Source organism: Xyrauchen texanus, chromosome 4 (genome assembly GCF_025860055.1).
Source record: "Xyrauchen texanus isolate HMW12.3.18 chromosome 4, RBS_HiC_50CHRs, whole genome shotgun sequence".
NCBI classification, from domain to species: Eukaryota; Metazoa; Chordata; class Actinopteri; order Cypriniformes; family Catostomidae; genus Xyrauchen; species Xyrauchen texanus.
In genome coordinates this window covers 36,748,103-36,766,611 of record NC_068279.1, presented here as the reverse complement: position 1 = coordinate 36,766,611, position 18,509 = coordinate 36,748,103, and the positions used below count along the sequence as shown (strand labels likewise).

The following is an 18,509-nucleotide window of genomic DNA, read 5'->3' as shown; positions in this document are numbered from 1 at the left end:
GAGCTGCTCTGGTGTCATGTGTGAGGAAGGGCATTAGTGTATTTTTGAATGACAGGATCCAGCAGTAATGGCCTCATTAGGGTCTGATGAATGGTGCAGCAGATCTGTACACCCTTTCTGTCTCTCTCTCTCCCTTTTTGAATCACACAAATAGACAGTCACATGCTCAAATAATGAGCGCAGACGTCGGCAGCTCACCTGCCCTCGAGACACAAGCTTCTGCTCTGTCTGTGTAAGTCATGCAGTCAGTCATACACTCCCTTGAGAGGAAACTAGGGTAATTCTTAAAATCTAACATTTCACTCCTCTTGCTAATAGAATACACAAAGGTTAATATTTTCTGCTGCATTTGAAGTTTGAATAGCTAAAATGACTTTTTTGCATAAATTTGGCATAGTTTTATTTAAAAAAACAAATATTCTTCCCTACACTCTTGATCCATTCTGCACTGACTTCTGCATACATTTTCCTTTTCTTGTTGTAATTTTCCTTTTACACTCACATAAGAGTGTCAAAAAATTATTTCTCCAAGACTTTTAGGACTGAGCAGCTAAATTATTTTCAGCAAAAGCTACTTTAAAAATTAGTGTCCTTAGTTCCCAATTGATTGCTCAGTGTTGTTTAAAGGAAAGGTGATATATAACACACTCCAGGTAAACATGCACCTGTTCCAAATAATTTTGGGAAGCATTTTTCAGGCATCATTTGAGTGAGTGTGCATTTACGAACATTGACATTTATAAATCATTGAGTGTGTTTGTATGCACACCGATATGCTGATAACAATCTAAAATCACCTTATTAAAAAAATCTGACAATGCAACATAACTATAGACGAGATTGTATATCATCAGTTTATTCTATGCTTTTAACTTAAAAAAATAAACAGACATGCACATGTGACTTTTAGTCTGTCTAACCTTCTGTAATGGGGTAAAAGGGAGAGGAGGTGGTGAGAACCGGCTTGACAATATAAATAATAATTTAATGATTAACTTAAAGCAAAAGACAATTACCACAAACGCATACAGCACAGCTGCCTGTAGCTCTCTCTCTGCCGAACTGCCGCCTCCGGCTAATTAAAAAGACTGGTAGGGTCACCTGCATGCCATGCAGGGGGGCCAGTACACAAAACACAAGCTGGTTATTAGCAATGCTGTATTTTTTTTAACAGGGATCGATTGATTTTTGCATTTTTTCCCTATAACTTGGAATTTAGGTTTGTAATTGATAGACTAAAAGCCACAAAACACAAATTTTGATTCTGTCGTTTGCACCTGGTGTAAACTGACAGTTTTCCCAAATAGTTGGGATAATAATGTGTAAAATAAGACAAATCGTGGCAGCAGTGATGAATGTTATTTCTGCTCTTGCTTTTTTGTTGACAGACTCTGTCATAAGGCAGGGTGTTCTGTGTTTATTAACCTCCTTCATAACCATTAGTAATGATTAATAATGAACTTATTTTTGTTTGTTAGGTTAATGTTGACAGCTTGGCTGTAACCAATCCAGGATTGGTTGCCTGATTGGAGCATCAGGGATGATGTCTCACTGTTTTCTGTTGTCTGTCTCTGGTACTGAAATCTATCTTTCACCTTTCATTAATGATCTGGTGGAGTTTGGGATGGTACAGTGGCTCAGTTGGTAGCACTGTAGCCTCACAGCAAGAATGTCCCAGGTTTGAGTCCTGACTCAACTGGGCGTTTCTGTGTGGAGTTTGCATGTTCTCCCTGTGTTTGCTTGGGATTCCTCCGGGTGTTCTGGTATCCCCCACAGTCCAAAAAGACATGCAGGTTAAGTTAATTGGAGACCCTACATTTCCCATAGGTGACAGTGAGAGTGTGAATGTGTATGTCTGTATGTGTTGCCCAGTGATGGACTGGCCACCTGTCCAAGGTGTTTTTCTGCCTTCGGTCCGAGACAGCTGGATGGATGATGATTCAAACAATGACCAAGCTTAGTTTCCTGAAATAAAATGCTGCAATGTATGCGTGTGTGGTAAAATTTACTCACATACTGCCTTTTACCATTATTGCTCATTAAACAGCTTCATTTTGTAATTTAATATTAGCATTTTCCATCTTTGCAGTCTGTCTGCTCTAGTCTCTGAAGAACGCACACACACACACACACACACACACACACACACACACACACACACACACACACACACACACACACACACACACACACACACACACATACATGTTGGTCTACCTATCATTATGAGGACTTTCCATAGACATAATGACTTTTATACTGTATAAACTATAGATTCTATCCTCTAAACCTAACCAATAGACAATGAACTGTCTATTGTCCTGTTCATTGTCAGTAATTTGTTGTACTGTCCTGTACTTTTTGCACATGTTTGCACGTGCACTTTATATAGGTATATATAGGTAGTTTATATAGGTATTTTATTTCGTTGTGTAGTCTCATGTGGTCCTATGTTGGTCCTTTGTTGTTTTTATGTAACACCATGGTCCTGGAGGAACGTTGTCTCGTTTTGCTGTGTACTGTACTAACTGTATATGGTTGAAACGACAATAAAAACCACTTGACTTGACTTGACTTGACAACCCCTAAACCTAACCCTCACAGAAAACCTTCTGCATTTTTACATTTTCAATAAAACATTGTTTAGTATGATTTTTAAGCGATTTGAATTATGGGGACACTATAAATGTCCTCATAAATCACATTTATAGCATAATACCCTTGTAATTACCAGTTTGTAACTTACAAAATTGTCCTCGTAAATCACACACACACATACACACACACACACACACACACACTTTTTTGTGTTTTGCATAATAATGCCAGAGATATTTAAAAAAAGTTTGCTGACAGAGCTTACATTTTCATTTAATCTGGCGTATTCCTCATGTTCCACTTAAAATGGCTTGCGAATATATTTAAATATTGACTTCAATGAAACTAGGTACATTTTATTTTATATTTATATATTGTTTATTTAGCATATGTTTTCAAGTATACATTTTCTCTATTATTTTTCCATTAAATTATGTAAACACATTATCCGTTCACAACTGCACAATGCTTTACTATGGGCTGAATTCTGTTTTAGCAATTCATTTATCCATTTCTTGCAACTCACACACACACCCACATGCATACACGCTCAGCCAAGGGATCACTAGACTGAATAACTGTAAGAACTGCTGCAGTCATCAATCTCATGAGGCATGCTGGGTAATGGAGTGTGCGGGAGATGCATAGGGAGTTGGCTGCATCCCTCTCTATATTTTCATTGTGCTTCTCTTCTCTGCCTCTCTCTTAAATATCCAGATGCCTGACAGCCAATCTGAAGCCTGTCTGTGGACAACATATATCTCAGGGAGAGAAAATTGAAAAATATATATTTCAGAAAACACCTCAAACATTTGATTTGATTTGATTTATTAGGAATGACAGAAGAGTTATAGAGATATGTTAACTTATCTTATGGGAATCTCTGTATATTGCTTTGCGATAAAAGGTTTGACTACTGTTCAGCTGTCTTAACCATGAAAAAGAGAAAACCTAGAAATAATACAAAGTCTCACAGAAACCGTGTTTAAGGGAAAAAGTATTTTTTTAAAAATCGTATTTGTTTCATCACAAATAAATTTGTTATACATTTTTTTCAAAGTGGCTCACATTAGCCACTTTTCCACCATTGGACCGAACTGTTCTGAGCACGGTACGGAACTATTACAGTAGCATTTCCACTGGACCACTGTTTGGCATGGCACTATTATAAACCGTTCTTGGCCCAGAATTCTCAGCATGGTTAGCTAACCGTACTCAACTGTTCTCATGGGTTTAGTACATGGTGACTCGTTTAGTGTATCTTCATGAATTTATTATGATGTATTGAACTTGTATTGTAGACTATATTTATTTTTGTACACACCTTTTTCGTCAGGAAAGTTGATTACTAACTTATTAAAACTCAAAATACGTGAATATATTCTCATGTTCTATTTTCTTATTATACTGATATAATACTTTGTCAATAAATATACTTTTTTGCTAGGCTGGGAACTTTTACGTCTCTGCATGCTCGTGTCCAATGGTAAACACAAGTCATCAGCAAATTTTGTTAAACTTTGTGCCTTTCTGTGTGCTGTTTGTTAGCAGAGCAAAACCAGGAAAATAACTGTCTTAAAAACTGCTCCCATGTTTTTTTTATAATGGCGTCGCCAAAAGACGGATCTGTTACATACCCTCTCCTGATTTCACCACTGTACCACTGTAAAAAAGAAACCTTAACCATGCCAGCTGGTCCGGAACGGCAAGGAATGGTATGGTTTAGCAATGAGAACCGTTCGTCCCAGTGGTAGAAAAGGAGCTATTGACTGATCCAATCACAATGAAGATACATTTAGAATACATATAATTATAGAATACTTGAGATGTGAAATGACAAGTGCGATTGAAATGAACAGAAAATTGTTATTTTGAACAAGCATTATCTTAATTTGTTACTCAAAAAAGCATATTGCTGTCTCAAGAGTATTTGACGAATTATGCAAATTTGGACAAATTGACAAATTTTGAACCATATATATTGCCCATACATCTACACTATATCACTTTTACCAAGTGTGGGGCCCCCTTGACAACTGTTTTTTAAATTTGTATTATTATTATAAATACAATATGTTGTTTCATTGAAATCATAAAATGAAAACAGAATGAACAGTAGTAAGTAATTATTTCTAACTTTTTATAAAAAAAACTATTTTCTATAGACTCCCTAGCACCTCCTTGCAGCCCCTTGGGGGTGCCCAGACTGCTGTTTGAAATCCCCTGACTTATAGGACCCAATTTGTACAGATTGTGTACAGTTAGTGACAGGGCTGAAAGTCTGTGTCATCATGGAGCCCCAGAGGGTCCCGTGTTAAGTAGGTCTGCTCTAAAGGAAATGGAGTCATCCCAGTGCCTGAGTGCAATTTCCAAATTTCCTGCCAATGACAGCAATCAGTCAGAGCTCTGGGAAATTGGCTTGAATAATTTTGCTTAATTATGACTCCGTGTGAATTATTCAATGACTTTTTTTTAACTATCTTGGCCCGTTGTGATTTTTGAGAGGGTAATTATGAATATGCGATCGAGGCGTTCTTTCTAGATAATATAAGCTTTGGTTGTTTTTGCATGCAGTAAGACAGTGTCTTTTCTGTTGTTTATCAGTCCATCCTTTCCTAATGGCATCAACAGGTGTTTATTATTGATGTTCATCAATATCAGTGGCCAGACTCATTTGAGGAAATTACTGCAGCATATTGTATCCCACCACAAATTACAACATTGACTCATCACAGGCACAGTGAAACTAGTTAGCCTGAAGGAAATGGACCAAAAAGAACCAGTTCTGCTAAATGCTATGCTGATAGTTACCTATAGTTGCTGATTTGTTTCTCCGTGTTTCTCTGTGGGCAGCACAGGAGGATTATACAGATAGAACGGCTTGGTTTGGCAGTACATTACAGGCCTCTAGAGGTGAAATAAAAACAAATAAAAACAATTACTGCATCTAGTTGGGATTTGCTAAATCTTTTATTATTGATAATATTCATCCATTTTTCTATCCTCACTTTATATTTAGTTATTTTTCTAAAATAATTACGTTTTCAAATTTAAGCGAGGGTAGGCAAAGAAAAATGCGGCTATGTGGAAATGTGCCCAATCGGCACAAACATCGTGTCTCCAACTTCTAACATTAGAATTAAAACTAACATTTCTTTTAATAACACTAAACCTTATTTCACATGAAACATCATCTAGTGAAAAATATATACAAAACCATTAATCTGGTGAAAATATAGGCTACAAAAAGCTTAATTTAGTTAATACTTAATATAGATCATTGTAACTGGGCCAAGTATCTGTGATTTAAAAATAAGAGTCCCAGGAGTGTTTCAGCTTGTTTGTATTTAAAAGTCCCACAATAGGCACCAAATTTTATTAGTGCATCTTTTCCCCTTTTTTTTTTCCTTCTTCTGGTTATTATTGGGATTTCGGCTGAAGAATGAACTGCATCTGTGATTTTACTCCTTTTGGACTCTTGTAGCCTCTATGTCTGTGTCTGTTATAGTAAGGAAAGAATAATAAAAATGTTTTTTATTATAAAAACCCATTTGAAAATCTATCATCGTAATAATCAGTTATCATTCCCACCTCCTTAGTTCTATGTATTGGCAATTTTCACTATTGGTCGACCTCTACAGAAAACCATTGTGCATACAGTATTAAAACATCCTGGATATACAAGTTTAGTCAAAATAATGAGGATCTTCATCTTGAGACAACAATGTAGCTTTCCTTACTTTCTTGCATTTCTGAATCTTAAGTGTATCAGATGGTAATTCCATTGTACTTTGATATATATATATATATATATATATATATATATATATATATATATATATACCATAGTACTGAATGATTACCATATTCATGCACCATGTTATTTATATACTTCAAATAACTCAAAATGTCCAAAAATAAAAATAAAGTAGTGCCATGGTCTCAGTTGCATGTTACAATAAGGTTCCATTTGTTAACATTAGTGAATACAGGTATAATACAGTTAGAATTAACAAACAATTAATAGTATATGTTTTACAGCATTTAGTAATATTTGTTAATGTTAATAAAAATACATAGCATACAGGCATAAAACCTTGAACTCAAATGGTCAGTGCTTGTTTTAGCTTGAGAATTATGCCTGAAAATGCTCCTATGGGCTTTAATCGACTAAAGCTTGTAAGGGACCGTATGAGCAAAAGTGTCCAAGTATTAATTAATTAATTAGATTAAAGTGTAAGTTATACATACAATTTACAATCTTTAGAATGTAAATGTTTAAATAACAGTGTTTAAGACAGAACATGCAAGGCAGTTGCATTGAACACTTGGACACCAGTGCTGTTTTAGCACAGTGTGTGGTCTTTTAGATGATCTGTTATGAACCATAAATTTAAATGTAACTTTACCCCTCTAACTATTATTATGCAGTCATAGTGCATTGATGTTTTGTTTAAATATAATTTGTTTAGTCGTTGTTTTATGATGACATTAATCCATACATGTACATTTACACTACCAAATTTCCCTGCAATCAGGTGGAATTTTCTATGTATCATGCAATGCGTCCACACTGCACGTGGAGCGATGACCTGTACTTTTGTCACCAATCCACTGTGTTTACTGGCCATTGCCTGCGCTCCGTCGCATATCCCCACACAGTTCTTCCATTCAATGTTATTGCAAAGAAGTGGACACTCAGAAGGAGATGGGAGCCAATCAAGCATCCAACATAAGACACTTTATTGTCAGCACTTTTCAGTGTAACAAAGACATTCAACAGCAAGGAGCTTTTCAGCTCTACATAGACACACAGATTCATTGTATGCTCTCTCTCTCTCTCTCTCTCTGAGTCTCTCTCGACTGCAGCTCTCATTGTGGCTTTATCTCCCACCCGCCAACACGGCAATCACCAACAGCTGGCCGAGATAATTCTCTCCAGGTGTCCATCCTGGCCTCGCTCCTTACAATCATCGCTTGGCCTGCCCCGCTCTCCACAGTTATGTTCACATACAAAATGAATACAGTGTGGCAAAAAGTTGCCCACCCTTGCATGTTCGGAAGTGAGCGACAGAACAAAAAAATCATCCTTAAATTGTCCTTCAAGAATTCTGATGTAAACCAAAATGTGTGCTTCTCCGGCAATATCAGTGCTCTCATCAAGTTGGAGAGAAAATAATTTGCTCGATTACATTTTTGTGAAGATCTGGTCTTTCACACCTGTTGCCATTCGCCCAATACGATTAGACATACAGTAGTATCGTTTGACACTGGAATCAATGCTAATTGATTGGCAGCGCTTTGTCTACACATAACAGAATCTGTTATGATAATCTCATTTGAGTGGCTCAACAGTTTTGTCAATTCAATGAGAGATACTGAACAAGAGATACTGAACCCTTTCATTCACCGTAACAGCTTTCTGCAGGAGTGATTTTTGACTACGTAGCTCTACTAGTTTTCATAGGAAACATTCAAGTGGTTTGGTCTGTGGCGATTCATGCTTAGTTTTCAAGTGCCTTTAGCACTTTGGAAGGTGTAAGGCTCTCCTTCTCTAACACGTCACCACAAATAACACTCTGTAGTTGAGGACCGTGAGTGCCACACGTTTCAATGCGTAGAGTTTTGGTACAAAACATATACATTTAAAACAGCTCTGACCAATTACCAGTAAGAAAGCAAACAAAGACAACCAATCAATTTGGGCCCTGAAATTAAATACAGCTAAAAAGGGACTCCTCCAGTGATTATTTTTAATAGGTTAATGAGGGCTATTCGTTAGCTCAATCAGTCAATCAATCAAACAGACAACCAATCTCAGTATCAAAAGTACAGTAAAGTACAGTAGCAATACTGAAACATTACAGAAACAGACACAGTTCTCAAGAAACACAGAAACTTCAAACATAAATATCAATTACTATATTGATTATTATTATTTGAGCTAAATTCTACTGGTCTGCTTTCCTCTCTGATTTGTTTTCATCGGCACATTGTGCGATGCATAACAAAATCTGTCAGTACAAATCTGTCAATAAAAGAGCACTGACTGGCTCTTCATTAATCAGTTATTTACATATTTATTGATAAATTATAAATACTGTTTATTGCACATAATCCATGCATAAAATCTGACTTCTGAATTTTTGCCTCTTTTATTGAAAGGACTCTGAAAAGGTGATGTGAAACAGTTGGGAGAAGGGGGTAGGGGGTAGGAATGATCCAAGCTGGATTCAAACTCAGGTGGCCTACATTAGCACCACCACCACACAATATTTTGCCTCAATGAGACTTGAAATGAATACTATTAGCCACTTCATAGACAAGCCAGCAAACCAACAATTAAATAAATAAATAGATAAATGACTACAGTTCCTTGGTTTCTGGGCAAGATAGTGGTCTTCAATTTCATGCTTCCCAGTTTTTAGATCGACAATGTCACTCTTCAACATTTATTGGTCCATAAAATGTCCAGTTTGAGAGCGGGTCCGCAGAGTTGTAGTAGGAATGTACTGTTCATATTGATCAAAAAGAAAAGGATGAATAGCCCACCAGTGACCACACTATCACCCTGCAGAGTTATCTCACTCACTCAATCCATCTATTGGTCCCTACTTTGACTGGATCTCCCTTAACCCCTATAGGTTTTTGTTGTATTTGGTTGAGTGGTTTCATGCAGTGGGGAAAGTGCTCAATCCTCGTGTAGGAATGCTTGGAACGTTTTCCCATTCAGTCCATCTTGAAAACTGGGTGAAGCCTCTACCCTTGACTGAGAGAAATCATTCCTGACCACAGGATGTACATGTTTTAGTCAGCATAATGATAAACTACTGTGAATCTGCCCACTGGGTTTCACTACCTATAATTCTGCCTGTCATCGTGTAGACAGCTGTCAAGGACAGGGGCATGTGGTGTACATCAGAGCCTTAGCTTAAGTGTCAGCAGTTTTCCACATCTCTCAGCGTCCCGCCACATTCACACCTCACAGATATACAGCACAGTGCTGCAGTGAAGGATCTCCTGCCTTTCTTTTTGTTTTGCAATAAACTGTTTAATACACTGGGTTGTTAAGCCAAAATATATTATTTTACATCACCAAATCAACCTGAATACATTAGGTTTCATCAACAAATTTTAAGGGTTAGATCAGGGCAGAAAAAGCTCACAAAAGCAAGTTACCACTTTTTACAGTTTACTGAGTCTAATTTTCCAGTTTTGCATACATTGGGTCTAACATGCATATATTGTTACACTGTTTTTATTGTGTTTTTGATGTGCCTTCTTTTTTTACATTGCCTGTAAAATGGGAAAATACATTGCATTTAGAAAGTATTCAGACCCCTTAATTTTTTTCACATTTTGCAATGTTGCAGCCTTATGCTAAAATGCATTAAATTATTATAATAATTTTTTTCACATCAATCTACACTCCATACCCCATAATGACAAAGCAAAAACTGATTTTTGATAAATTTCTTAAAAAGAAAAAACTGAAATATCATATTCAGATCGTTAACTCAGTACTTAGTTGAAGCATCTTTGGCAGCGATTACAGCCTAATTTCTTTTTGGGTATGATGCAACAAGATTTGCAGTCCTGGATTTGGGGATTTTCTGCCATTCTTCTCTGCAGATCCTCTCTAGCTAGGTCTGGTTGGATGGGGACCTTCGTGTACAGCCATTTTCAGGTCTTTCCAGAGATATTCGATTGGGTTCAAGTCCGGGCTCTGGCTACGATATTCAAGTACATTCACAGAGTTGTCCCTAAGCCACTCTTGTTTTGTCTTGTGCTGTGTGCTTAGGGTCATTCTCCTGTTGAAAGCTGAACCTTTGACTCAGTCAGAGGTCCTGAGTGCTGTACCAGGTTTTCATTAAGAATATCTCCTGTATTTTGCTGCAGTCAGCTTTCTTTCAACCCGGACTGGTCCCAACCGCTAAAAGTCACCCACACAGCATGATGCTACCATCACCATGCTTCACCATTGGGATGGTATTGCGGAGGTGATTAGCAATGCCTAGTTTCCTCCAGTCATGATGCTTGAAATCGAGGCCAAATTGTTCCATTTTCATTTCATCGGACCAGAGAATCTTGTTTCTCACAGTCAAAGAGTCCTTTAAGTGCTTTTTTGCAAATTCCATGCAGGCTTGCATGTGTCTTGCACTGTGGACAGGCTTTGTCTGGCCACAATGCCATAAAGCGTAGATCGGTGGAGTGTCGCAATGATGGTTGTCCTTCTACAAGTTCCTCCCATCTCCACACATGTTCTCTAAATCTCAACCAGAATGACCATCTTGTTCTTGGTCACAACTCTTACCAAGGCCCTTCTCCCCTGATTGTTCAGTTTGGCCAGGCGGCCAGCTCTAGGAAGAGTCCTGGTTTTTCCAAACTCTTCCATTTAAGAATTATGGTTGCCACTGTGCTCTTGGGAACCTTCTATGCAACCAAACAATTTTGTTAGCCTTGCCCAGATCTGTGCCTCAAAACAATCATGTTGTTCCTTTGACCTCATGGCTTGGTTTTTGTTCTAATATGCATTTTCAGCTGTGCGACCTTATATAGACAGGTGTGTGCCTTTCCAAATCATATCCTTCAAAATTAATTGGTTGGCGTAATCAGGTTTATTCAGTCATATTAAATCATATTTTTGGTTAAATAAAACCGTTAATTTAGATGCTACTGCCATGTAAGCACGTGAACCACGTTTTACTGTAAATATTGTTTTAGTTCTGTTTCTGGAGGAAAAATAAAATGTTTTTCCCCTTAATGTGATGTTGAGAAATAATCGGTCTTCTTGCAGTAATCTCTCATGGTCCCTCAACATAATTAAAAGCTGACCATCAACATCCATAGGCAAGACAGAGCCAAGAGCCAAGCATTTCCTTGAGTCATTGACTCCTCTTGAATTTGAATGTTTTGAATGCATTGTTTAGATGCATAACTCAGAGTTGAGAGAACATTAGGTTTGGTCTTGTGGGTAGATAAATAGAAAAATAACATCCTGTTGTGGTATTCATGCCACTCCTAAATGAAGCAAATGGTTTCAGTGGTAGATAAAGACACTGAATGTGAATGCAAATGTGTTATGTTATACTTCTTGGTTATTAGATGGTTATTAGATTAAATTGCTGTGGAGATTGTGACTGGATGTTTGCTGAACTTAGGTTTTGTTTACTTGTTTAAAAGTATGGCTGATTTAGCTTAATGACCCATTATCTAATTTCCTAACAGCAGACCAGAGACCTCTGTGCATAATAAATATATTTACCACTGACATCATTGGTGCCTCTCAACTAAACCTTGTGCAAGTATCCATCCATCCATTAGGGTACTGAATCCTATCCCGGATAACTCGGGCTGATTGTGTAAATATGACCCATGAAAGCACTATGTTTAAATAACTATATTTAAACAACAGTGATTAAAAGATTAGTCATAATTAGGGATGCACCGATACCACTTTTTCTCTTCCGATTCCGATATTGGAAATCTCAGTATCGTCCAATACCAAACCCGATCCAATACCAGTGTTGTTTTTTGCATAATCTGTTTACAATATCTTTACATTATTGTGTGGAAATAATTGTGTGTACTCTTTAATATGTAAAGAAACACAAACCTCTAACTACACATTATTTCAATATGCATGTATAGCTTATTAAGAAAAAACTTTATTGTTAACTAGTATACTGGATAATATAGCAGCAAAATCAACAGTAATTCCAGTATAAGTCATCAGTAAAAAGAAGCCGTTTTTAATTTCTTTACAACATTTTTTCAACTTGTATCTGGACTTTAAAGGATTCAGATCTCTTTTTTTGTTCAATTTAGTTATGAGATATCAGCTCACTTTTCGTTCACACGGTTATTTTTTGGAACCCATTCAACTTAAATATTATTATCATTTGTAAACAAATGCTAATAATAATAATATATTATAATAGTAATATATCTCAATAGTGCACCTTTAACTTTGAAACCCTCACACTTTTATTTTGACATTCTGAACTCTCCAGGAAGTCCTGTAAGTGTGTCTGTTTGTAGGCAAGTTCACACTAATTTAATTTGCTTCTTATTCAAATTCTGGTAAAATGCACCTCCAGTGCCGTTCTAAATGCATATTATAAGTGAACCGAACTATTGAGATGTTGTTCGTGAGTAGCGCTAAAATATTGCACACAGCTGTGAAGGCTAAAAATAGCTGCGAGTGTGTGTAAACAGAGAAGCGCCATTCACTGACACGCTGGAGCTGCACGTGCATTTTATTTATTTACTTATTAAACACAGCCTTTTGTGATTCACAGACCTATTTCACATCTTCAAGTGGCTTTGAATAAAATGCATGAGTCATATGAACTACTTAAATGGTGTTTTAATTCTTTTATGTCATTTTTGGAGCTTGACAGTAATGAACATGACTAACACACAGTATCGGATTTGGATCTGGCTCATCGGACCTATACCCGATGCATCTAAAACCTTCAGTATCAGAGCAGTTACCGATCCAGGTCCTAGTCCTAATCTCTTAATCCATTGCAGTCTGTAACGAACTGTGCAGGAGGTTCATTAAAAGAGACACAAGCAAACAATCCAAAACAGCAGGCAGATAAATCCAATATACCAAATAGATAGTCCAACTGGGCAAACAAAACAAAGGGATATCCAAAAAGCAGTAAATCCAGAAAAAACAGGCAATAGTCATAACATGAATCAAGAAACAATGGCAGTGGAAAAACACTAGGTAAACTGGCAATGAACAATGGAACTGCATGGCTAAATAGACATGTGGTAAGCAAGAAATGAGCAGTGATGAAATGGGTGAAGATCAGTATTCTGGAATGGTGTCTATCTGGTGGTTGGTAGGATGGGTAACAACCTCAGATGTTACATAGTCATTGTTTGTGGTAAAGTCTATTCTTGTAGCATTGTTTTTCCAAGTCTATGTGATAAATAAGTTAATGGAATATAGATATTGGAGTTATGAGCCCAAAGCTTGAAATTTCAAGTGACGTTTAATTAAGACATCTTGATTTTCCCAGTAATGACATTACGGTTTACAGTGTTGAAATAAAATTTACAAAAACATTTGATATATTGAATATATGGCTGCCAACATTTACACATCAAAAATGCCCATTTGATATTAGAAACTTAGCGACCACTACTGTTGCTCATTTAATAGGCAAAGACAGCATTAACATAGAATTATCTTTAAACGTAAAAGTATTAAAAAGCAGCAAAATTGCCCACTTGATTTCAGAAAGAGAGTAGAAAGTACTGTAATAATTAACAACTGAATTCTGAGTGTTTTCTGTCCATTAAATGCACATTAAATGTTGACTTCAGGAAAAAAATATGAGTAAATATGAAGCTGCCCCGTCCACTCACAACTTTTTTCAGTTATATAACATACCCTAGACTGCAATTAGTTTGCATGACAGATAAAGGAGAGTAATGTATGTTCCAAGGTAAACGGACACATTTACAATGTTTCATACAAGTAGTCACATCAGAAAAGCATGTAGAATCATGCACAAACATACATGCACACACTGTTTTATGGCTGACACTGTGTCATGTATATCTTCACAGACCTGCAGGTTTCTGCAGAGCAGAACATGAGCTGAATTTAAATATTAAGGAGGTTCATTCCCTGCAAATACAACACTAATACTGACATTTCTCATGGCTTTGATGTTTTTCTTTGTGAGTATAATCAGATAATGGATTGCATATTGGAATTGCTTTATTCAGGACCATCTATCAGTGATTTTTGTGGTTTGGTAGAACAGGCTGTGCTTATGTATAGGCTATAATAAATACCAACTTGTGATTGTCCCTTTGTTTATTGCCCCATTTTATGCACAAAATGCTACTTACCTGCTCCGAATTCCTAAAATTGTAAAATTGTTACTAAAATTGTTTTGATAGTGTTATGACATATTGACCTGTATAATTTGATTTTAATATGCACACTTGTCTTATTGATGCAGCTAATGTTCATATTGGTAATCGAGAATACCTGTCCTATTCACTTACTGTCTTTGTGAAGAACTGGTCCACTGCAGTTAAAGCAGGTCAGGTGACAGATGCGGAGCGCTGAGCAGATTTTACACTGAAGACACAGTGACATCTAGTGATTTCTTATAAGAACTGTTTTTTTTACACTGCACACCAGTGGAGTCAAGTTTTTAAAGAGATAGTTCACCCAAAAATTTTAATTCTCTCATCATTTTCTCACCATTATGCTATCCCACATATGCATGACTTTCTTCTGCTGAACACAAAGGTCTTTAGAAGAATATTTCAGCTCTGTAGATCCTCCCAATTGAAGTGAATGGGCACCAACATTTTGAAGAACCAAAAAGCACATAAAGGCAATAATCCATAAGACTCCAGTTGTTAAATTCATGTCTTCCAAAGCATTATCATAGGTGTGGATGACCTTTTTGACTATAAATTCTCATCCCTGCCTAATAGGTGGCGATATGCACAAAGTAAATGAATCATCAAAAAAACTAAATGAAGAATGTGAAAGTGAACGTGGAGATCGATAGTATAAAAGGACTTTAATATTGATATTTTTCTCACAATGTGTACATTAATCAATACATTAAGCAACAATGTTTTTTATGCCATGTTTCAGAGAGCCAAGTCACAGTCACTTTTGCAGGTCTCGTAATGTAGAATCAGCAGCACACATTAAATCTTTCAGTTAAGTTCTCTTTTATTTTCTCAGGGTATATTATGAGGCAATGCCATATTGATTAATTAAAAACAAAAAATGAATACTTCATGTTTGTACTGAGTGTACAAATGTCCTCATGTCATCCATCAGAACCAACTTAAAACTATCTATGATAATTTCCATGACAACCCCTAGAATAAATTTTTGGGTCCAATACAACCCATATGTATTTCCTATGTTATTCACGCCTTAAATTTTTTGAAAAACATTGATTGATTGTAGATCATTTCAGTAAGTACTATAAGTAATCTAGTATGGCAATATAGGGTACATAAGGTTGCAATTTTACATGTTCATAGATTTTCTTTCTTTTTTTTTTCTAGGTTTAATTTAAATTGAATTTGATCCTAGTTAATTGTATTTACAGTATATGTGTTTGTGGTGGTAGAGGTTTTGAGATATTTCATATTTTGCCACCAAACATGGAAATTGCACATATTTCTGTTATACAGGCTTTTTTTTTTTAGAAGCCTGCTCTCATCCATAAGTGTATTTAAATAAAATCTGAATTGAATAAAATATATATAAACTATTTAAAAATGCATATTACTTTATTTTATTAAAAAATTACATTATTATCTTTTTAAATTTAAAAATAAATAAGTTGTTTTATAAAGAATAAGCATCAAGTTACATGATTCATATGACTTAACTTTTTTATTTATTATTTTCGGTGTGTGTGATCATCAATCTAGGACCTGCATTGAAATATCCAATGAATGAATGTCATTGATAAAGTTGTCATATGAAAGCCTGGTTTGTGACATGTCCAGCAAGCGGATGCACTGTGTGCAGTAATGTTGGGAAGCGCAATTAGCGCTTACATTTTTTTATTGTTGTATGAAACACTGAAAGTCTTAAGGGACATTCCACACAGTAGATCTTCTTTTATTGTCAAGTAAAATTAAGGACAGTCTTCTTAATAGCTAACCAGTGCAAAATGGCCATTTAGAACAAAATCACTCTGGAAATGTTGCTGGGCCCCCTCTCTCTCCAGACATAGAATCATCCTAACCTTCCCTGGATATGGGTGAGAAACAAATAAATATGTATGTCCTTTTTTATTTTTTTATTTTTTACATGTTTATAAATCTCCACCTTTAACCATCCCCGACCAGCAGGTGGCGGTATGAACAAAGAATTCGGATCATCAAAAAAACAAAAAAACAAAAACAAAAGAAGAATAATGTGGAAGTGAAAGTGTTTTACAGTAAAAAAAAATTTAAATATTGATCTGTCTCACCCACAACTATCATTTTGTTTCTGAAGATAAGGATTTAACCACTGAAGTTGTATGGACTGTGTGAGTTGTGCATCATCATCACAGGACATCCACTGGTGCCCCCTCAAGATGCCCCTGAACACAGTCATGCTTACTGTGCTGTTTTTTATGTGTTTGCAGGCACCAGTGACCCCTATGTGAAGTTTAAGATCGCAGGGAAGGAGGTGTTCCGCAGCAAGACAATACACAAGAACCTGAACCCGGTATGGGATGAGAAAGTCAGTCTGCTGGTGGAGAGTTTGAGAGAGCCTCTCTATATGAAGGTACATGATGAAACTTAATCTTAATCAAGCCAAAATTAAAGTTTGATAAATTACTTGAGTGCATTGCATTTGCAGTAGTAAAAATCAATGAATCCTTAATTGTTTTCGTTTAAAAGATACAAATAAAACACATTCATATGACAAATTTAGCCACGATGACATTCATTCATTGGATATTTCAAGGCAGGTCCTAGATTGATGATCACACGCAACACAACATAATAAATAAAAAAGTTATGTCATATGAATCATGTAATCACACAAACAGAAGACATGCTGAAGCTGAAAGGGCGAACAATTATCCTAACATAAAGTGAATAATTATGACAAACTGTATTCAGACACATAGGATGTGCAAATGTTATCATGTTGTTCAGAAATTGTTGATTGTTTGTTATGTTCTTCATTGCTTGCCAGATTAAAACACATTTAGTACATTTGCATTCTGCATACACTAACACTGATCTTTTAAATGGCCAAAGCAACTTCTGATGCTTTTCTTTATTGTGGGTATTCAAATCAATCACTATCAGGTGTTTTCATTTCTCTGCAGGTTTTTGACTATGACTTTGGGCTGCAGGATGACTTTATGGGTTCTACATATCTCTATTTAGAGTCCCTGGAGCACCAAAGGTCCTCTGATGCTTTGTGACAATACAGCTAATGCATGCTTAAGCATTTACTTTGTCACTGTTGCCCCCTGCTGTTAATCTATGTACAAACACATTGATAGCAGCAGGTATCAAGTTATTCTTTAAATTATGTGCATTCTCTTTGTGCGTGTTTAGGACACTGGATGTGAGCCTTGACCTCAAAGATCCCCACTATCCCAACCATGACCTGGGTTCACTTGAACTGGCGGTCACGCTTATTCCAAAAGAGGGAGACTTCAGGGAAGCAGTGAGTTCATCCCTTTTGAGTTTTATATCTCCATGTGCTTTGTTCTAATCAGTGTTTTTTAGCGGATAATATGAGCTAGAGGTGTGTGATGTGGCATTTTTATGGATCAGCTGTGCCTAGAATACTTGAGTTGAGTAAATGAAATGGATATTCCCGAACTTTCAATTGTTTCCAACTTGTCTTTCTCAAGAGATCCAAGAATTCTGATGTCATTTTTAAATTGCATCTTAAGGGTGATAATATCATGGAATTTGTATTACATTTTGATTTTTCAGGCCTGTAATCTTAAAAAATCATGGACATTACATAAAAGAATGGCTGTACAATATTTTGTTGGCTTAAAATCCCCTTTGGGAGTGCATTCTTTATCAAATTATTTTTATGATCCTCATTTACTAACCACAAACGACTGAAAATAAATAATTGAAATTAATTGGTGAAGATGTGTGAAAACTCCGTATCTAATTTTGTCTAACTTCACTCTTTTTTTTACAATCTACCTCTTTCAGTCATTTATTTAGATATATTTCTTCTACTTTCAAGGAGTTCTTATGTTTTTTCAGTCACAAAAGAAAAATAATCTGTTCACCTTTTTTAAACCTTTTGTCATTTAATTTAATTAAATTTATTTATTTTTCATTATTTTATGAATGTTTTTTCTAAACAAATGTATAATTACACACAATGGGCAGTAATAATAATAGTGATTATTATTACAAAT

The 18,509-nt window shown here is 36.0% G+C and overlaps 1 protein-coding gene across 1 annotated transcript in view; it reads left to right on the top strand.

Moving 5' to 3' along the window:
- Positions 1–18,509, top strand: part of LOC127642883 (multiple C2 and transmembrane domain-containing protein 1-like) — a 182,175-nt gene that overhangs the window by 70,520 nt on the left and 93,146 nt on the right. Inside the window, exons 3-5 of the mRNA XM_052125316.1 lie at positions 16,746–16,888; positions 17,442–17,521; positions 17,677–17,788. Coding sequence (XP_051981276.1) covers positions 16,746–16,888; positions 17,442–17,521; positions 17,677–17,788 — 335 coding nt within the window. The remainder of the gene's footprint in view (positions 1–16,745; positions 16,889–17,441; positions 17,522–17,676; positions 17,789–18,509) is intronic.